General features: G+C 34.1%; 1 protein-coding gene across 2 annotated transcripts in view; it reads right to left on the reverse strand.

The window, feature by feature from the left end:
* LOC143249601 (uncharacterized) overlaps window positions 1-22837 on the reverse strand; it is a 42431-nt gene that overhangs the window by 4313 nt on the left and 15281 nt on the right. Inside the window, exons 5-16 of one of the 2 annotated variants that reach the window (XM_076499735.1) lie at window positions 19784-20029; window positions 18897-19172; window positions 17312-17596; window positions 16069-16395; window positions 11920-12198; window positions 10992-11261; window positions 9248-9904; window positions 7576-7842; window positions 7042-7302; window positions 4793-4965; window positions 1136-1296; window positions 336-487 (exon numbers count right to left, since the gene is read on the reverse strand). In XM_076499735.1, the coding sequence (XP_076355850.1) occupies window positions 336-487; window positions 1136-1296; window positions 4793-4965; window positions 7042-7302; window positions 7576-7842; window positions 9248-9904; window positions 10992-11261; window positions 11920-12198; window positions 16069-16395; window positions 17312-17596; window positions 18897-19172; window positions 19784-20029 (3354 nt within the window). Of the gene's footprint in view, window positions 1-335; window positions 488-1135; window positions 1297-4792; window positions 4966-7041; window positions 7303-7575; window positions 7843-9247; window positions 9905-10991; window positions 11262-11919; window positions 12199-16020; window positions 16396-17311; window positions 17597-18896; window positions 19173-19783; window positions 20030-22837 lie in introns of both variants that reach the window. The other variant, XM_076499734.1, reaches the window with a different exon arrangement.

Below are 22837 nucleotides of genomic sequence, written 5' to 3' on the forward strand. Positions count from 1 at the left end.
CTATAAACCTACGAACCTACATTATTATTATCCTATGAATAAGTTTCGTAAAAATTCTGAATAGTACACTAAACGAAACCCATTCAGTTACAGCTTTAGATATCCACTCTACTGTCTCAACCAGTAAAATGTTTTCATTTGACAATTTTGTTTGTATAGCATTTGATTTTACATATACGATTTTACTTGTACGTTTACAAGGCTAAATGAAAAAAAGAAAATAAATATTTGTTTGTTGCAGTAGAAATGTTCTCTTCTCGTGTTTTTTTTCAAAAATTACCGACTTTGGAATAAATTTTAGTCGAAGAAGTGAGAACACAAAATAGTTCACCTACTTGATGGGTCTGTCAAATCAATTCGTAATTCAAGTTCATCTCCAAGACCCACCACATGAGCGTCTCTTCCTGACGGGTCTAATATCCTCATTGCGACATTAGGAGGCGGTGCAGTGTTTGTCACAATAGAAGAAATGGAAGGTCGACGTGTCCTGAAAATGTCGGCGTAATTACAGATTATGTCTTAAATTAAACTGCAAGTATGTAACGTGTTCTTATGGATGTGATTTCTAATTTTATTTCCACAAAATAACTTTCCCCCCCAAAAAAAGATTTATTTATTAGAGTTACGACTTTTGTATCTTATTTGAACATCACGAAATAATTTTGAAACGATTATAATTATTCTTGTATCATATTAATCGCCAGTTATGACGTTCTGGCACTAATAGAGTGGGCCCGGCATGGCCAAGTGTGTTAAGGCGTTCGACTCGTAATCCGAGGGTCACGGGTTCGAATCCAGGTCGCACCAAACATGCTCGCCCTTTCAGTCGTAGGGGCGTTATAATATTACGGTCAATCCCATTATTCGTTGGTAAAAGAGTAGCCCAAGAGTTGGCGGTGGGTGAGGATGACTAGCTGCCTTCCCTCTAGTCTTACACTGCTAAATTAGGGACGGCTAGCGCAGATAGCTCTCGAGTAGCTTTGCGCGAAATTCAAAACAAACAAACAAACACTAATAGACTGAATACTGCATAAGCAACAAATTACATATAGTTATCAATGTAAATTATTAAAAGCAAAATATTTAAGTCATAAAACTTTTGTTTAACAAAATATAGACATGAATGTTCCCTTACGTAACTTCCATTCCTTTCTCTCCGTTTCTACCAAACACATCCATAGTAATGGTTCGTTCTCCTGTCTCAAATGAACAAACAACACGGATCGTCTTATCTGTATCCATGACGATGATTGGATGTTGCTGGACCACCACTTCGTTTGCATAAACTTTTGATTCCTAAATTGAAATATATATATATATATATATATATATACAACTTCTTGGATTTTTTTCAATTATTTAATATTCTCGATCATTTAAAGTTCAACCTGCATAAGGTACTCTCCTACGATAGGAGTATAGGTAAAAAACAGTAAAATTAAAACTTACAAAAAATACTCCTTATAAAAACTCTCTATACCAAACTAAAAATACTTATTTGTATAATATTATTTCGGCTATATATTACTAACATTTATGATTATTTTTTCTCTAGAGCCAGAAATTATAGCCTCATACACATATAAAAAATGCATATGTGCATATCAAATAAAAAACCACATCACTTTTACTAACTACCTTGCATATTTGAAGATCATTTGAACGTTTATTTATTAACTGTTGAATGATAGCTACAGTGACACAATATTTCAACATGTTGGTTGTCCTAGAGTATACATACACATAAATGAAAAAAGAAAATGGTGGTTGGCTGCTCAGTTAAAATATACGTAGAGTTGGTTTAAACTCAAAACTGTACAGTGTGTTATCACCATCCACTGAAATCGAACTTTTGTTTCAGAGTTGTCAAACCTTAAACTTATCTGTTAGACACCAGGGGAAGTGAACTACTACAACGTTACGTGATTTAGGTTAAAAGATTGAGTAAAATAATATGAAAATGGCAAAGTATTTTTATTTCGCATTAATTCGTTTTTTTGTTATTTCAAAAATTAAATCATTATATTGATTCTTGGAGTGATGACTATGAATCTGTTGACAATGGCTACCATGATACCTAACACTAATAACAATGTCAGGTGAGAGTTGTTTATGAAAATATAATTTCTAGAATGTGCAGGTTTTGTCTCACCTCTCATTTAAACTATGAGAGCTATCTTTAAACATTATGTCAACACATGCTAGGTAAAAATGTTATTAACATATAGAATATGATATTCTATAAATGCAGTGTTTGTCACAATAGAAGAAATGGAAAGTTGACGTGTCCTGAGGTACGATTAGCAACCATATTAGCGAAATAACAAAACAGATTATGAAATGTTTGGAGCCTTTGTTAATGGCTACTGTTTAACATTAATGTACCCGGAACCGACAAGCATGAATAACCACGTATTCATTCCACATACACGAATTACTTACTGTATTTGTTTGTTTAGTTTTAATAATAAGTTTACACAATGGGCTATGTGCGCAACGTTCACCATGAGGAATCGAACTCCAGATTTTTGTGTTATAAGTTCGTAGACGTACCGCAGACCCACTAGGGAGACAGGACTACTCCTAGTTGATAAAAACAGCTGTTGAAGGTGAGTCAGGTGCATAACTTTCCTTTTCCCATCAAAACTTAAAATCAAGTACTATATTTTTTGACTGGCGGCCTCGTCTAAACACAAAATACTGCGTAAATATTAAAAATTACTTCTGATAACTAAGAACAACAGTATCAATTTTTAATTTGTCCGTGGTCACATGAACCTTAACGTCAATAATAGGACGGTTTTTGCACTTTCTATCCATCTAGAGTTACGCTTACTTTAGAAATTCAAATGTTTCGAAAATGGTCAGATTTTTCTTGTATTTTGTGTACGTTAATGTGCGTAAAGAGCTAGTTACAAGTATTCACGTAACCATTTCTTCACTCAATACTTATAACAGTTGCATAATAATATGTGCAATTTAGTCCTTTAACATTTTCCAGGATAATTATTAAAACATTTAAACAGATGTCACATAAAAGTTTGATATTTTGAACAATATCAATGCCTGCATTCAAATCCATTATAAAATAAAACATGCCAAAATGTGTTTATTTATTTACCTCTTTCCTTCTACATATATATAAATTATAGATCTGTAATCGTCATGACGTTTTTTAGAATTAAAAACAGCTGAACTAAACGATTAACACTTAAATTTAGTATAAAAGGCACATGACTGCAAGTTTCGTTTGATAGAATTCTGTCGAATATTTTGAAACGCTGGCTCATCTTTTTAATCTTTTTCACATTCCTAATTTCTTTTGCTCTTATCATTCAATAATATAACATGGTTTCTTGTTCTGAAAAATTTGTGTATAAGCATTTGTATATCATTATAAATTTCACGTCGTTCTTTCTTACAATTTAAAGTCTTGGTAGTTTAATACTTAACCGCCAAGTGCCGTCTGTTGATCTTACGTACATACTCAGTTGGATGACGGTATTTATGTCATCTAACCCAAAGTAAATAAATTTCTTTTATTTATGGCGTATTTCACTCGAGGAAATATCACTGAAGTTTCATGTCAGAATGTAAAACTGTTTTGTTTTGTTATCATTGTTCAGTATAAGAACGGTATAAAATGTAAAACAAATCAATCCGTTAGTCAGCCACAAAGTATTCTCCTGCACAGTATTCTCCTGCACAATGATTCATGAATAGATTCTATACAAACATGTCACTTGGATTTTTTACACTAAAAAAAGTATTTTAATTTATACAATATATAGTTTCATTCTCAAAATTTAAGGATCAAATTATATATAAAAATTTGTAATTGCCACTCGCTCGTCTTCGAGGACATTCAGTTGAACATGATCAACCAGGATTAGTCCCCGTTCCATCTTTCTTTAATGGAAAGGAGTGAGATGAAATGAAACTTATAATGGAGTCAAATGTAAAATCATAACACTTGGTGACATTAGCTTGGGAGAAGAGGTAACGTTATTTCAGCTTTACACCCCAACCAACCTCACCTTGTTAGTATTTCAGCAATACTGACCAGAATAATGTGTGGTTTGTTTTTAATTTCGCGCAAAGCTACACGAGGGCTATCTACGCTAGCCGTATCTAATTTCATAGTGTAAGACTGGAGGGAAGGCAACTAGTTATCACCACCCACCTCCAACTCTTGGGCTACTCTTCAACCAACGAATAGTGTGATTGACCGTCACATTGTAATGCCCCCACTGCTTAAATTTAGGATGAGCATGTTTGGTTTGACGGGGATTCGAACCCGCGACCCTCGTATTATGAATTGAGTGCCTTAACCACCTGCCCATGCCAGCCCAAACAAGAAAGCAGAAGGAACATTAAGATTACATGTTATTCTGATATTGGTGTGAGTACTTCCAAATAACTTGTTTTTCCTTTTATCTGTAGAAAAAAATGTAGAATCAAATGGCCCTTGATGTAGTTATAACATGTTACCATTTGAAAACAGCATGTAGTCTTTGGTGAAGCTGAACCACGCGATATCACATTGTTACAACGTTTATTCGTTAAGGACTCTTTCTGTTCTTTCAGATTGCCGTTTTCCTTGAGCTTATATTATCTTACTTATCTTATTTTACCTCAGAGGTCGTCACTGTACTTCCTGAAATACATATTACTACGGTTTTCTTACCTCAAAGGTCGTAGTATACTTCCTGAAATACGTATTATTACGGTTTTCTTACCTCAGTGGTTGTTAGCATACTTTATGAAATGGGTATTATTGTGGTTCGCTTACCTCTTTTCTTGTCCCACATCGGCTTCCCAAAGAAATCGCAAACTGAAGCGTAGACTGTCCTTGACCTACTACAAAACATTGTGTAGGATTACCTTTGGCGTAAACTCGACCATTAAACGGAGACTGGAAGTTTAACGTGAGTAACATGTCTTGTTCAGTACATTGCACACTCACTGCAAAAATGAAAAACGTTTGAATGTTCTTGAAATCATTTATATTAATTGATCAAGATAAAATAGTTTAATTAATAAACATTTGATAGTTTTTGTACACAGACTTATGACGGAAAAACACCGCTTTAATAATTTAAAAACAAAGTATTTGGTAATTTTTAACGGTAAAGCATGAGGCTGCAGTTGCAAAGGGGACATCTAAATCTCAGTTGATGTCTTTTACAGTGAAACAAATCATGTTCTACGTTTAATGCATTTATTTCTGATCACGCTGATGACGTAATTCAATTTTTTAAGACCATGTTAGTATTTTGTATTTTAGTATTTGAATAGTAAAAAAATAATAAATAAAATACATAACTGAGCATGCGCTCAAGTTGCTCTTTCTTTGTACTTTATTACACAATTAACAATACAAGTGTGTATCACAGTTCACAACAGTTGTAAGCTCAGTTGGGTATCTTTATTCATTCAAATTTAATTAATAATACGTTGTCATGCTTAACTGCTTGAAGAAGTGAAGAGAACTAAAACACTGTTTCCAGAAACTTATAACAGTTTTATGTTGTAAGCAGCAACATTCCATTTAAAAAGTTAGGTCTGTACATAATAATGACAAACGTATTTTTATATATGAGTTTTATTACCAGTCTTCAAATAAAAAGTTTGATTATAAAGATATATTTTCTAAGAACAAGTTTATTGAGAAAGCATACAGGAACCGTCATATAAAATCTGGCAATGATTCCAAAATTTCTCAGCTTGTTTCCCCAGAATGTAATGCCGCTAATAATTTCAGTACCGTAGTTGTGGCTTGGTGTTTGTAATACGAAGGCCGGACTGTGAACTAACAGAATTTCACTCTTACGTTTTTCAACTTCATGGCTTATATTTGGGTTCTATATGACATTCAATATTTAATATAGAAATAAAAAACCTTTATGGCAACAAAGATGTCGAATTAAACGTTAGTATTACAACATTAATTTTTAATTACGACGTAGAAATGAAAAATCTTCATAGTCTTTAAAAATAATGAGAATTTGAAAACATTATATCACACTAAGGTATAGAACCGGCATCAGTACGATTGAAGAAACACGGCTTTAACCATCATACACACGGTGGAGGTCAAAATGGGCCCACTTGTGTTTAAGTTGTTATAGAAATATCAAAGGTGTGACTTTCGGGCCTAAAAATGTACCTAATTTAATCTATACTAATAAAATACTATACTAATACGTTTAACATGTATTTTATGCAAATGGGGTATTACACCCCTTGTCTAATGTCGAAATTCACGTTTTCCACATTGGGAGTCATTTTTGACCCCCGTTTAAAAAACTCAATTACATTTCTGGTAAACAATCAAATAATATATTGATATGAAATTTTGTGTTCTAGAACAGTCTAGAACACTCCATAAATGTTCTCGAGCATTCTAGAATATTCATATCTTCGTTGCATAGAGAGCCCTCAATCGATGATGAATCAGGAAAACCTGAAATAATATCATACTATAACTCCACCAAAGGAGGAGTCGATACACTAGACCAAATAGTTAGATTCTTTTCCACAAAAAGAAAGACCAGAAGGTGGCCAATGGCACTATTTTATAACATTCTTGATGCTGCCGCATACAACGCTTACCTTCTCTATCGCCAGCGCCATCCAGAATTCTCATCAAAGTACCAAAAAAGAGCAAGACGTGAATTTCTGAAGTTGCTTACTGATGAATTACTGCCTGAAGAAGATACAAATGAAGTGATCCCTCCAAAAAGACACAAAGTTGCTGAAGAGAACGTTAGGAAATGGTGTCAAATATGCGCACGTGATTCAAGGAAAAAAACTTCTTCAAAGTGTATCAAATGTAGTAAAATGGCTTGCAATGACCATAAAGTTACCCAGAGTGTATGCATAAATTGTATAGAATAAATATTTTGTCCAAATTTATACTTTGCTTATATGAAAATAATTTTTTTTTCAATATTTTTGGTGGGGGTCAAAAATGACCCCCAGTGTGGGCAACGTAATTTTTTTGAGTGTGTGTACTAGGGTTAAAAAGATTCAATATACCTTGCTCACACGTTCCTTTCTCGCTGAATACCGAATTTCGACGAAATTGTAAATTGTTTTGTCCGTCTTCTAAAGCTGTGGAATCATCACTACAAAGTGCGCAGTCTCGAGTAATAGTCTCGAAGTTTACCGCTCGGCACGTGAATCCACGTTCTTCATCACAACGAATTTGACATTCGGGTAAAGAGAATGTTCTCAGCAATCGATCTATCTTGGGAAAGAATCGATCCAGGAAATCTCGATATTGACAAGTCGAAGGCTCTAAAACATAAAAACGTGAAAAACCTAAATGATTTCATGATACCTGACTTATTTAAATGATTTTGATCGAAAATATGTCAGTACAATTATTTATGAAATACTTTCACACGTTTTGATAAATATGCCTAAAAGACATTTTCGAACAATTAATAATTTCTAATCGAGTGAATGTGTACACTGAAAATAATGTTTTAGCTTCGTCTATGAGAATCATGTTTTTTTATGGTATATATATATATATTATGATAACACATTAACATTTTCCTTTTTCACCTGGTGCGCATTGGTTCTCGAGGTAGTCGGCCACACCTGTCGCACGTAAGAAAGACTTTGGACGTGTTCGGCGAGTTTCGGAAAACAGTCGACAATTCCGACTCTGATAAAAGTATGTAGCAGAGCGGCATAAGAACTGTCGTTCATTTAAGCAGAAATCCTCACAATCTTTTCTTCTATTAACATTTGGGATTTCTCGTTCTGGTGATTCCTGAAGTTCATAACCAGGCAGTCGTTCAAATGTCCAGAGCTTCTCACATGGTCGATCTAGAAAATAAAAGGTTTCTAAAACAAAGTAAATTAAACTTCAAAATATAAACTGAAAAATATTCCCTGTATAAAATAATAAGGGAACGTTTTTAATTTTTGAAAGCAACTACGCAAGAGCTACTCACACATAGTCATTCATAATTTTGAACTGATAGACTAGAAGGAAGGAAGCTAGTAACCAGCAGCAAATCTTTGGGTTTCTTTTGTCTGATAAAATAGTGAGGGTTGCCTGTCACTCCTATAACGCATCCACGGGCCCAAAGTGAGAAGCACGTTTTTGTAACAGTATGAACTCTCTAATTCACAGTTCAACCATATTATTTACTACAAACCCAGCCAATTAAAGGACAAAAAAATCGTTTTTCCCTCAGTCCTTGGATATCTAGTATAACATAAGCATGATATTGTCTTTCTTCATGCCGGTTTACACATTGCACAGTTTCTATTGCTCTTAAAAGCTTCTTTATACAGCACTAACATAAAATATCCGCGCTCCTCTGCAGGTTTCAATGGTGCCCTCATGATTGACAGAGACTCCAATGTACCAATGAAGCTCTTGTATTAACCCTAATTAGTTTTATATATATTCAAAAGGATTCTGAGAGAGAAAAAATAGGACATGCGCTCATGATACCTGACAACGTGTTTTAAGTTTGATTCCACTAATTTTTGAGTGTATATTTAAGCACAGTTTCAAACATGACGCTTTCGAGATCCCTAAAAGAGCCAACAACACAAAATTTGATTCCATATTTGAGTTTAGTAACACTGTAAAATTTCCAATAGTCTCCCATCATGTTTGGGTGAGCTTACGGGGAATATGCATTATAGATAAGGATACCTCACCCCCACGCCAATCCGAATCTGACAGCCAAGTCTGGTCCTACTAGCTCCAGAGGGGTTAACTGAACATAGTACACACAAATTACCAAGCTAAATTAATATAAGGTATCCATTCTTCAGCTTTGTGAGCCAAATTATGGGACTGACTATCACTTTTACAACAGATGAAAGAACGAAGATGTTTAGTAATACCACTTCTCGAACTCCAGATTCTGCGATCCGCAACTCAATTTGCCAATTACTAGCCCATACCTGGAATTGTTTCTTTACACTTGATCAAAAGAACTGTTTGAGAAAGTTAAGGAAAATTCATCAGAATATGTACAGAACCTCACAACTGTAACTTTTAAATTATATCAAAAAAATAAAATTAAAAACTATAAAACAATTTTTTCGCCAATATTCTACTATTGTTGGAAAAATCAGAACATCACATCAAGTCAAAGTTAAAACATTTAAGGTTTTTTTGATAGTAAAACATAATTTTAGCCATTTAGAAAGCCTTAGTGATTTTTTATTTTCTCTTTTTCTTCTCAGTTTCGATCTTTAACATAATTACCTTTTAAACATATTTTTTCGAAATATGTCATGAGGGGTGAAGAGGTAAGGGCATCAGAATTATCACCAGCAGCATTGTCCAACCAGAAGCATCGCTGATATTCACCATATTGGATCACGAAAGCTCGACATCTGTCCCCCAACCGCTGGCATGCATTTTGGCATTCTCCAATAATTCCCACTGCACCTCGCACTCGGATAAACTCCCTTCGTCCAACCAGAAGATCGTATCCCGTTGTCTTCTCATATGTGTACTGATCCAACAAACACCTTTCTTGAGGAAAAGGAAGAGGAGGCAAAGGAGAATAAGAGGTAAAAGGAGGTAAAGGAGAATAAGAGGTAAAAGGAGGCAATGTTGGCAGTGTAGGAAGTACTGTGCCAGAATCAATCTTACAGTTTTTCTCAGTGTACAAAGCTCGGGATCGGAACCGAAGCGCCCTCTCTTGGTTTGTTTCTCGACTCTCACTACTTAGTAAGCACTGGTTTCCTCCCACAAAACCACTTTGTTCAACGTATGTGTAGGAACGACATGCGAATTCTCTTTCCTGGTTGCATTCCTGCTCACATTGGAATGTAGAGGACGCTGAAGGCACTGATTTAGTGGTATATAACATGAACTGATCTCTCTCAACTGTTTTATATGAGCATCTGGATATATCTAAAATAAAATCAATTAATCTAGTGAATGCAAATACTTTAAAAATACCATTAATATAAACATGCTGAATTAAAGATGAAAAGATAAATAGTCCATGTTTTATTTAGACAACGCGTTATTAAATATCTGGAGTTACAGAAATACATGTAAGATATCTCAAAACTTGAGTAAAGAAAAACAGCTGTAAGTTACGTGAACGTTTCAAATTTTTCATTCCTCTTTTTTCTTAAAGTACAACAGGAAATTTTTTAACAACATTTCTAGGCTTTTGGATAGAAATTCGGTCCTATCATCTACATTTGTTTTAAGCACAGAAAAAGTAATAAACTTTCTATCTCTTCTGCACTCATTTCTTTCTTTTGACCAGTTCTTTGTTAATATTGCAAAGAAACTACTGAAGATTTCCAGAAATGAACATGATTCGACTACTTTATCGAAGTTACGTTTCGATAAATGCATATTAAGTGTAATAAAATGGTTTTGCTTCCAAGTCGTAAAGGCTGAAAATCTTCTATCCGACTATTCACTAAGAGCATTAATTCTAAATGTCTTATAACAAAATTCCTTTATTAAGACACTCTAAAACTAAATTTTGAGTGACAGCTATTTCGGTTGTTTGTCTGAATTAAACACAAAGCTGCATAATGAGCTATCTGTGCTCTGCTCACCACGGGTATCGAAACCCAGTTTCAAGCGGTGTGAGTCCGCAAACAATTCGCTGTGTCACGACAGTTGTTTCTTTATTTTTAATCATGACAAAGGCAGGCTTCTCGTTTTCCAACACTAATAAAAACTAAAACCTTCCCTTTCTACTAAATAAGACAACACAGTATTGTATTGTTTAAGCATAATATTTAGTCTTATTATGATATGTTCATTTCAAGTGTTTTTTATTTTATTTTATAGAAAGCACTAGAAATTACTTTATTAATCTTAAATTTTCTCTATCATTAGATTATTATTTGATTATTCTTGAAAATGTTAAGTCCCTTTTGATAGATTATTATCAGGGTAAAACATAAACCTCGTAAAATAAAATATGTTGATAAATCACATTAAGAATAAAAACTACCAAGTAAGAGAGTACCTAAGTTACACTGGTTTTCAAGGAACTCTACCCCACGTGCTGGAACCATCCGTCCGTTTCTTGAGTCTCTGCTTTCAGTAAACAACACACATTCCTGGCGAGAATTGTAATAGTTAGCTGCAACACAACGGAAGCGAGATTCTTGAAAACAACGAGTTTCGCACTCTTGTCTTGTTCTGACCAATTGAACGGTATCTCGTGGAAGCGGTCCTCGGAACTCTTGGTCCACCAACCTCTCGTAAACCCACAGCTTCCCACATACCGGGAAATCTTAGAATACAAAAACCATAAAGTACTTTACAGCAGAAAAAGAAAAAGGAAATGCTTTGGCTATAGTTTAGTTATTTGGATACAACCCTGATTTACTTCTAACTGAAAAATTCATTATTGTTCTAAATGAGACGAACTTTGAGTATTGCGACTTACTTTCTAAGGGAATCCGACCTAGTTAAAACTATAGCGTTTGTGTAGTTCATCTTTTTTACTTCCTAATTTCATTGTGTACTATTTTCTGGTTTTCACAAGTTGTCAGTTTAAAAATAAAATTGAGTCTTTGATTTATAAGTTTTATATTTTTTTCAGTTAATTGTAAGGCACTTCTTACTTACACCAATCATGAAAAATAAATAATAGAACTTCAAAAGTTTTTTTATTTGAAAGCTGCGTAAAACTTCATTGGAACTAGTTAGTCCATTCCAACTTGTCAGGAGTTAAAATGTTCATTGCACTAGGTCTATATGCTTGTATTGTAACCCGCTTATTCATTCATTATCCACTAGCTCTAAAGACTACCGCATTAGAAATCAATGGGGAAGGGAACTTTCCTATTGTAACTACGAGACGCGAAAAATCATTGTATCCGCGTATTTTTTAACGTTATAATTGTTTATACTAACAATTTAAAGTTGATGTTACATAGTAAACTTACTTGGCATACAAATTCCTTCAAAATAGCTCTTGCCTAAAGCTGGCCTGAGATCAAAGGCTCGGTTAGTACTCCCATCCCGAAGGCTAGTGCATTGTTGTGTTTGATAATCCAGAATAAAAGCTTGGCAATCGGTAGTGATTCGACACCTCTGGAGACATTCATAAGTGATACCAGGCGAGGATGCACTTCCCTGGTATAACTGATTGCCTGCTACACCGACAAGCTCATGGCCAGTGACTTTTTCATAAACAAGCTGTTCATTGGACTGGCATTTCTGACCTAAAAGAACAAAGACACGAACAAAAAGAAATTAAGTATGGATATCGACAGAATGAAACTTTTTATGATATTTTCATCGTGTTTGAGGTCTATGAAGTCAAGAAGATTGTCTTGAGTTCTCAATATAATCAAACACGACGTTTTCAAAATGACTTTTGGAGAATTTATTTTCTTAGCACTGACTCAAAATATTTCTTTCAATTTGGTTTATCTGGGAAACTTATCTAAATTTTAAAATTACCAAAGTTATTTGTTAAATGAATTTAGCTGTCTCTGTTTGCTTTGTGATTCGAACTGTTTTGTTAGATCATGTTATATATTAAACGTCTCGTACTTTCAGAAGGCTTTGGTAATTGAGCAGAAAATTAATGAATTAAAAAGTAAATAAATTAACGTGGAGATAGCCTAATAAATTACTAAATACAAGTAGCATAGCTGTATTAAATACGCGTAACATCTCATATAAATACACATAGCATCTAACATATTGAAGGATTAAATAGTGAACTTTTTAAGTTTGAAAGTAACGAAACAATTTATGTGGTTAAGTGTTTTATAGTTTTTTTGAATATGAAGCTATTTTAGTTTTAAGTTGTTTTTTTAATTTTCTGCAACCTTTGAAAGAATGACTTATTTATTAAACATATTTATAAAGTTTACTTATACAGATATATATAACTAAACTTTATATATTTAAGACTATGTATTGGAATTACAAAGTTATCTTGTTTCTTCAAAACATTAATTATTTAGACCAGATGAATTACACAAAGAAATGTGGTTTTTATAGTTACAAAAAAATGATTTCATGACTAGAAAATTAAATTAATAAAATATTTACATTTTCATTTTAAGTTATTGAAAACTTGACTAGTGTTAGTTTAAAACATGCAAGTGGAGCATATTATTGTACGTTCATACTGGTTTCGGCGAACATGCTTCAAGACGTAAACTAAGTCAAATTAACGCTAATCCAATTAGGTAACTAGAGTAATTTTGTGCACTAATTAGTTAATCGTTCATAAACAGAAGAGAGAGAAAACTGTGCAAAATAAGTAAAAGAAATAGTAACAAAAAATTAAAACTAGAGGATGGTTACAAATTATAGGAAATTCTATACCGATTCCCGAAACAACATGCGTCATAAAATTTAAATGTAAGAAATTACTGGACACACACAAATTGGTTTACGCTATTATACTACTGGGTCTAAGCTTTAGAGCATCACGCAAGAGTCAAAGTTTTACAAATCACAAACTTTTAATGATTATGGCCACTTACATTCTCAAAGAGAAGTTCAAGAGACCATCGGTAACCTTATGTAACAACGATTGTATTTCATGGCAAGAAGTTTCGTTATTATATGTAATATTTTCTATAACTTGCTCACAAATATCTACATCTAGCTAAATGCAATACAGTTTCAACAGAAAATATGAATTTAAAGTGTTTTGGTTTCCATGTTTAAGCTGAGAATAGATTAGAAACATTTATTTAGTATTTAATATATTACTAATACACTAAATTTAGTATATGGCGCCCAATCTATCATGCATTTCACTGAGTTACACCAGTTTCATCCCTCATCAGTAACCGTGGGCAAGGACCAGTCCAAAAATATTAGGCTTTATGTATTATGACAGTGTCTATTAACTTGGAATATGATAGATTATGTGGATAATCAGTCAAACATTTTGTATACTGTGATAAACATGGCGCCCCTGCCCCTGTGGCACAGCAGTATGTCTGCGGACTTACACTGCCTGAAACCGGGTTTCGATATTCGTGGTGGGCAGAGCACGGATAGTCTATTGTGTAGCTTTTTAACACAACTAAAAATAACATCAAATACGTTATTATAAGTATCACAGTTTAAGTTCCTTTTGTTCAGCACAGATACCTATTTTTATGTAGGACTAGAAGAACATGCAGAATTATCGTTACTTACTTATTCTTCTGGATTATCCAACAAACAAGTTGTTCATATTTATTTTTAGTAGCGAACACACTGACGTTGAAAATGTGCCTCCTTACTATAGACTATGTGAAATTTTGTCAACTGAAGAACCCTTGTCAAGAATGTATACTGTTTTAACCGCGTATAATATATTAGTGCTATTAGTGGTTTGAGATAAACATTTTTAGGTTATTATAGAGTGTTTAACAGGCATTTTCGTCTTATGTAGCAGAGGCAACTGATATGAGTTATTAAAAATTTTATTTAAATCACAAAACAAGTAACAACGTTTCAACCTGCTGAATAACGGTCATTATTTCAAAGTCATTCTTAACCCTATGAAAAGTTGTTACTTGGTGTTTGTTTCTGTTATCAGTATCAGCCTTATCTACTATAGAGTTACTTCAAGCGGGTTCTTCGACGCCATGAAAATCCTTCTTATATATAAAAATATCAACAACTTGTTAAATTCACGTAATAAGATTTGTTTGTTTGTTTCTGAATTTCGCACAAAGCTACTCGAGGGTTATCTGTGCTAGCCGTCCTTAATTTAGCAGTGTAAGACTAGAGGGAAGGCAGCTAGTCATCACCACCCACCGCCAACTCTGGGGCTACTCTTTTACCAACGAATAGTGGGATTTATCGTAACATTATAACGCCCTCACGGCTGAAAGGGCGAGCACGTTTGGCGCGATGGGGATGCAAACCCGCGACCCTCGGATTACGAGTCGCACGCCTTAACACGCTTGACCATGCCGGGCTTCCATGTAATATGAAAACTAAAATGTGTAAACAAAGAGATATTTTACAGTTTTACCTTTAAAACACATAAATCACTTTTCAGAAAGTTGCAAGTTGCTTTTTTATAAAGGTAGCTTTGTGCTACACAATGGGCTATCTGTGCTTTGCCCACTACAGGTATCGAAAACCGGATTTTAGCGTTGTAAGTCCGCAGACATACCGCTGAGCCTCTGGGCGGCGGGTTAGCGGTAAGTTTATGGAATTAGAACGCAAAAACCCGGAGTTCGATTCCACATGATAGACATAGCGTGTTGTCTAACGTGGCTTTGTGCTAAAACAAAACACGCACACTGTTTGTTTGTTTTTAAAGTGATCTTGTTTCCAAATTAGAATATGTGATTAAATAATGGATTGGAAAATTTGAAATGATCGTATAAGCAACATGTTGTAATTACGTTACAATAAATAGAATTCAAAAGAGTGTTTGCTGTCACGCATTCTTTGTGAACAAAGTGACATTTCGTGATTGCTTTCATCCGAATCTTCTCAGTGTAGAAGCGTAGGAGCAAATTTCACTGGAACCATTGTTTGTTTCTTGTTCTTGTTTTTTGTTATATTGCATTTGGAGAAAATGTTGATGATAAACTACATTTACAGAATTGAGGAAACCAAAGACAGTTGTAAGTTTATCAAATATTTCAACATTATGTCTGTAAGGATGATTTCTTAGTTATCTTCGGTTTTGTTATTATAAAGTTCCACCAAGTACTAACTGCTTCAAATATTAATTACATGAATTAACTATTTTTGTCAAAATCGAAGAGAAACTAACATACATCTGTTAAATACACACGAAAATAAACAAGTTTGGTTATAACTTAAATAATAATATTATTATTGCATATATTTGTTAGTATACTCATTTTTCTCTTCGGGTGAAAGTGGCATTTCTTTCAATTGATTAGGAAATTCGAGTTTCTATAGAAGAATAATAAAATCACGTTTTTTCATGCATTACTAGTCTTATAGACATGCTTCATGCACTTCACGATGGTCAGCTGGCAGGCAGGCAACAGGTAATCCACCAGATTAACGAAAAAAGTAAAACTTAAAAGTTAGCTTACGTGATGCTCCTTGAGGGCGGTAACCGGGTGGCCAAGATATTTGGTTACCTGGTGGGGGTGTAAAAATGGATGTGGGAGGGAATGGAGTGTATGTCGAGCCTGGGGTGGGGAGTATTTGTCCAGCTTGGCATTTTCTCTCGAAGTAATTTATTCCTGAACGTCCTTGAGCAGCTTCTTGACCACCGCTAGCTGTATCGTCTCCACTGAGGAAACACTGTCCACTGCTGGAGTAGAAAGCATAGGAGCGACAGTTGAAGGTGGAGTAGGTAGTGCATGCTTGCTCACAACTCTCCTGGGTGGTGATTCCAGACGTCTGTACAACATCAGTATACGTAGGGAAAGCATTAGACTTTTCTTCATACGGACATGGACTAGCTGAAAATCGGAATATACAGGCAATATGACTGTAGACAGAAAAAACATAAGCAAAGTTCAATAAAGGTAGAAAATAACAGTAGAGACAGAAAACACACATAAATAAAGAAAAGTAAAGGTAAGAAATAACAGAAAAGACAGAAAACACACATAAATAAAGAAAAATAAAGTGTAAAATCTTTACACATGTAAAGATGAATAGGGCGAGAGAATTGTTTTATACAGAAAGTACGAAACTAAAGGGGTAGGGAATTGAGATAGAAAACACACAAGTTCAATAGGGGTAAAAAAATAACTGTAAAAATAAAACATACAAATAACATTCAATAGTGGTAAGGAATAACTATAGATAAAAATACACAAGTACAATAGGGGTAGGAAATAACTGTAGACAGATAATACACAAGTAAAATACAATAGAGGTAGGAAGTAACTCCAGACAAAAATACACAAGTACAATAGGGGTGGGAAAGAACTGTAGACAAAAATACACAAATACAATAGGGATAGGAAATAACTGTAGACAAAAATACACAAATAGAATAGGAATAGGAAATAACTGTAGACAAAAATACACAAATACAATAGGGTTAGGAAATAACTGTAGATAAAAATACACAAGTTAAGTACAATAGGGGTAGGAAATAACTGTAGAGAGAAAATGCACAAGTAAAGTACAATAGAAGTGGGAAATAACTATAGACAGAAAACGCACAAGCGAACCTTAATAGAAATAACGGACTGATTCTAGCCAGAAAACATACAAAGTCGATATATTTTTCAGCTACATTTTGTGTTTAATTATAACGATTATTTAACCAGCTTAAGAACTGAGACATGCTCTGTACAAAAGAACTCCTGAGTAAAACTTTAAAAGTTTTTTATTTATTTTCTCTATAATCTCTAGTTTACGCACCTGTGGTACATTGGTTTTCTAAGTAGTTGATATTTATGTTATTATTTGCTTTGTAATCTGTAGGCCTTGTTCTTCTGTCCTCCTGACTTAGTTTACACACAGTAGACTCTTCATCGTACAAAGCAGACCGACACGTGAAAGTGACTTCATCCAAGCAAGCTTCTTCACAGTCTCTCCTGCTCTGGATCAACGGTATGGATTTCTTATACAAGTCAGCAGACATCTCGTATCCTAAGACTCTTTCGAAAGCCCACGCTTTATCCTGGCACTTCATCGCTACTTGTCCTGTGATAAAATAGCAAACAGCTCTAATGAAAGTTTAAAATATCAGTTTTAAGAAACCAGAATAATTCCCACTGAACTGTATATTGCGTTTACGTCTGTACTAGAAGACATTTTAACAAGCTAGTGATAATTAGAATACCTCTAAAATAACACATAGTTTGTCTCGATTTTTTTTTGTTCTCCAATAATAAAACTTAGAATTGTTATCTTTATTCTGAAGGTCTAGTTTCTTTTATGGAAATATCGATAATTATAGTTATTATGTTATTTTACCTCAAAACACACACTCAGACACTGTTCACTTAGTATACATAGGATTTTACTTTACGTCGAAAAAGAAATTCATTGCAGGAAGTTTCTTATGTAAAATAAAGTCCAAAATTAAAATATTAGTCTAACTCAGTTATTTATCTTGATTATTGTTACATGTTAATTGCAGATATTGAAGTTTTATTATTCTAAGTGTAGCACTCCATCTCGTGAGTTTATTTTGTATTAAAAAGTGAAATTTGAGTACGAGTAAAACTTGAGCTCAACAATAAACAAATATAATTAAACCATAATTTATATTCTAATAACAAAACCTACAGCAAACAAATAACAATAAATGGATACTGAGCTTTACAAGTCAATCACAATAAATAACACAATTAAACTATTTAAAGCTAACCTTTTAAGAAGAATAACGATAAACGGATATCGAAATTAACAAGCTCTGTGTTTTGTGTGTTTTTCTTATAGCAAAGCCACATAGGGCTATCTGCTCAGCCCACCGAGAGGAATCGAACCCCTGATTTTAGCGTTGTATAACAAGCTCTTTGGTATGAAAGAGTTTTTATACTTTTCGCAGTCGATGAATCTACATATTACATCATGCTGGAAATTTTATTTATTTGCGAGCTACAACATTAATTGTAAAAGAACTGGCCCAATCCCTGGGTGAAATAAATATTTTCTATATAAAAGATTTACACTACCCTAAATTGGGTAATTATGTCCCAGTAAAAATAATAGGGGTTTCTAAATATACGTATTTTCATTATTATTTCTTAAGAAAGAAAATATGTTTGAGTAAAGAGTTCTCGAGAAAGTCAAATAATTTTGAAGATTATAAGATGAAAGCCATTTATTATTCCAAAAACACTTTGTGACATATTTCGAAAATAAACAAAAATAGGGCGATTTCTGGATTATCTACAGAGTAATAGGTGTCGTATAAATATCGGGAAAAAAATGAGTCAAATAATTTTCAGACTTACAACATCGTGAATATTTAAACACATATCAATTCTATACCAACCTCTTAGGCACAGTCTTTCAAAGTAATTTTCAGCTGTCCTGGGTGCTAACTCACGGGTCCGACCTTGCGAGTTTCGGTCTAACTGGTCACACCGCATATTACGATAGTTGACGGTAAAGGCTGGACAGTCCAGTCCGGCGTTCTGACAGAACTCTTTACACTGAAGAGTATTCCCTAGAGCTCCAGGATTAGACAGAGGAATTGTTTGGGTTATTGCAGACCTCAAAACGTAGCCCGTTACTTTCTCAAATGTAAAGATCCCTCCGGTGCATTTGTCTAAAACGAAACAAATAAATGTTTAGATTTTTGATTTGGTTTGTTTTTAATTTCGCGGGATTGACTGTAACTTTATAACGCCCCCACGGCTGAAAGGGCAAACATGTTTGGTGTGACGGGGATTCAAATCCGTGACCCTCAGATTAGAAGTCGAATGCCTTAATCACCTGGTCATGCTAGGCCTAATGTTTAGGTTTGTTTTGAATTTCGTGCAGAACTACACCAGGAGTGTCTGCGCTAGCCGTCCCTAATTTTGCAGCGTAAGACTAGAGGGAAGGCAGCTAGTCATCACCACCCAACGCTAGTTCCTGGGCTACTTTTTTTGCCAACGAATAGTGGGATTGAACGTCACGTTATAACGCCCCCACAGCTGAAAAGGCAAGCACGTTTGGTGCGACGGGGTAAGTTGCATTTTTATTTTGGATAATGTGGTTTGTAATACATTTTACTACCAAATAAGACGATGACATGAAGTTGTCACTGATACGATTCTAGCAGAATATAATGATGTTTTTACGTAAAAGAAGTGACGAAAGAAGATATTTCAGCATTTTTTTAACAATCATTTTTATCTGATATAAATAACACACGTTGATTTTATACATACATACCAACAACGCATTGTTTTTCGCCATAGATGGCGCTCTGCTTCACAGGAAGTTCGATGCCACCAAGGCTAATGACATCGTCTCCACTCAGGTAACACTTGTTGGCTAGGAAAGTGTAGGCTCTGCAGTTAAAAGTGGCTTCTTCAGTGCACTTTCTTTCGCAATCTTCTGCTGTATTCCCGAACTGGAGAAAATCCATGGATACTACCGTCCGTTCTGGACGTTGTTCGTACTTGCAGGTGATTGGAGCTGTTGCAGTAAAAAAATTGTGATAAATGTTGAGTGGATTTCGGCAACAACAGAAACAGGAGGTGCTTTGATGTACGAGAAAGTAGAATACGGTAGCGCGTACTATATGTCAAAAATGTATTACAGCTATCCCCCTATGAGTAATAGTTGCATACAGAAAAACTAGAAAAACCAAGAAAATGCTCCCTGTATCTCTAGTTTTGGTTTTTATTTTCTGAACTTGTTACTGTTTCTTGCGCTAACAATTTGTAATATTTCTAGTTTCTAAGTGAACTTAGTCTTTCAGTTTTCCCTAAACTAAATTTTTTCTGTTTTGTTTCCGAACAAAGAATAAATATTATTTATAGAACAACCTCTACGTGGTCCAGATAAAACATAAAAAGAACAAATGTGTTTCCTTTCACATGCTTCAACATTTTATGAAACAAATAAAGTTGCTTATCGTTTTTATGAAACCTAATTGCATAAATATCCAAAATAGATATTAAGAGTTAATGTAAACATTTTTGTTTTCCCCTTAAATGAATACTCCCCATGAACGCCAGAAATAATGGATATTTTTAGTAAGGGTTATTTTTTTGATACCAAATTATAATTTTAGTTATGTTCAGTTGTGGACTGATTAGAGAGAAGAATGAAGCCTTAGGTGAAGACAAGGGAAGATATAGACACGGGAAGTAATTAAAACATTCGTCCTTAAAATTTACTTACATTATGTAAATTAAACAATTGTATAAAATAATAACTTGTGTTTTGGATGTTGGCCAATACTAACCCAAGTAACACTTAAATCTTATGATATTATTTTCAATACTTTATATTTATATACATATATTTACTTTGTTTCGTCCTTTCTACTGATAATCGTACAAAGACTAGCCCAAGTAAAATCTCATATTTTTTAATTTTAGTTCTATTATTGGAATTAAATTTAATTAATAAAAGGTCCCTTGCTTGGACAATAGTAAGTCTACAGATTTATAACGCCAAAATCTGAGGTTCGATTTCTTTCGTTGGACCGACAGATAGCCTAACGCGGCTTAGTTGTAAGAAAATACATATACATTAATAAAATAAAATCTGTTTTCCCCTTCTCAAATGTGTAAACAAAACGTAACCAAATGTAATTAGTACACCAAATTCTCAAAACCCCCGTCTTCTGACAGACAATGTTCAAGTATGTTAGCTCTATGTAGCATTCTTCTCTGTTTTACCTTCCTTTCAATTTCCTTTCTCTTGATTAGCGTATATTACTCATTGTTGTTACTTTCTATATGTTAGTGTATGTACAGTAAATTGAGAGACCTTGTCTACGCGGATTATATAGATTCTTGGACACGTTTATACAGAACACACCGAAAACTTACCTCGGTGAAACCAGACTTCCACATGTAGTTAGTTTCTATGCTTTCTTCTGTTTGAACATTAACCATGTCAGGCGAAACGGATATCACATTATTCACCAGTATTTAAGCAAATCAAAAGAAAAACATTGTAACAGCCAATGTTTGTACAGGGCGTTCTCATGTATGTATAATTTATTGAAGATGGCCATTTACTTATAAAACTCCAGACCTTTTCTTTTTGTGAACTTATTCAAACTCTAAATGTTTTTTGTTGTTTTTCCTCAAGAAGTAAAAAATTACAATTCAGGAAGATTCGAGCTAGCGGCTTTGATTATGTGACAAGTACTTTTGCTAGCTCAGTTTGTTTGTTTTTCCTTTTTTTTTGAATTTCACGCAAAGCTACACGTCGGATATCTGTGCTAGCCGTCCCTAATTTAGCAGTGTAAGACTAGAGGGAAATAATGGTTAGTCATCACCACCCACTGCCAATTCTTTTACCAACGAGTAGTGAGATTGATCGTAACATTATAACGTCCCTACGGCTGAAAGGGCAAGCATGTTTGGTGCGACGGGGATTGGAACCCGCGACCCTCATATTACGAGTCGAACGCCTAAACCACCTGGCTGTGCAGGCCTCATCAGCTCAGCTACCGTGTCTGGAATGCCGAACATCTCCGTTTCATTTGTTATTAGTGATGGAATTGTAGCAGGTCTCTTCCTGTCGGTTTATGAACAGAATCCTTTCCTACACTGACATTAGATTTATAACCCTTAAAACTAAATAAGATCGGTACGTCTATAGTTATATTTGTGAACATCCATCTTTTATTTTAATTTTATAATTTTTATTTACAACAACTTCATTACACATGCTGTCAAGTATACATTTAAGGCCTATCGAAGTTTCATTGAGAAAACATCTAATGTAATCCAGTTCCTTACATGCTTTCTGTAGAACTTTAAACTATAATAAAATATCTTCGAATTTATAATAGTATTATTCTGACAAATTATTTAAATAGAAGGATAATCAAGCAATTCTGACAAGTAACGAAGCTAATAAGGGACAGTTTCTTACATCCGGGTATTAATAATCTTGCAAAGATTCACAAAAACAAAACTCACAAACGACTGTGAAAAACATCACACTTTCAATTTAAGGAAAGAATGAATGAGTAGTTTTATTGGTTGATTTGATAAAATTACTGCTTTCATTCACACATTTTAAAGGTAACAAATCTCGGCAGCTAAATAAACTTTGGTTTAAAAACTTTTCTTATTTCTCAGTTTGTGACAGATTTTTATTTTTTGTGGAAATAACTTCCATTTAAAAAGCTCTTTGAAACTCGTATAACTATGCCTAAAATTAAAACACCTAATAAAATTTAGGTTAGATGTTTTATAAAGAAACACACTAATCATCATACACACATATAAAGATATGTGTGTAGTATCTGGGCAA

The sequence above is a fragment of the Tachypleus tridentatus genome, chromosome 4, assembly GCF_004210375.1.
Source record: "Tachypleus tridentatus isolate NWPU-2018 chromosome 4, ASM421037v1, whole genome shotgun sequence".
Classification (NCBI taxonomy): Eukaryota; Metazoa; Arthropoda; class Merostomata; order Xiphosura; family Limulidae; genus Tachypleus; species Tachypleus tridentatus.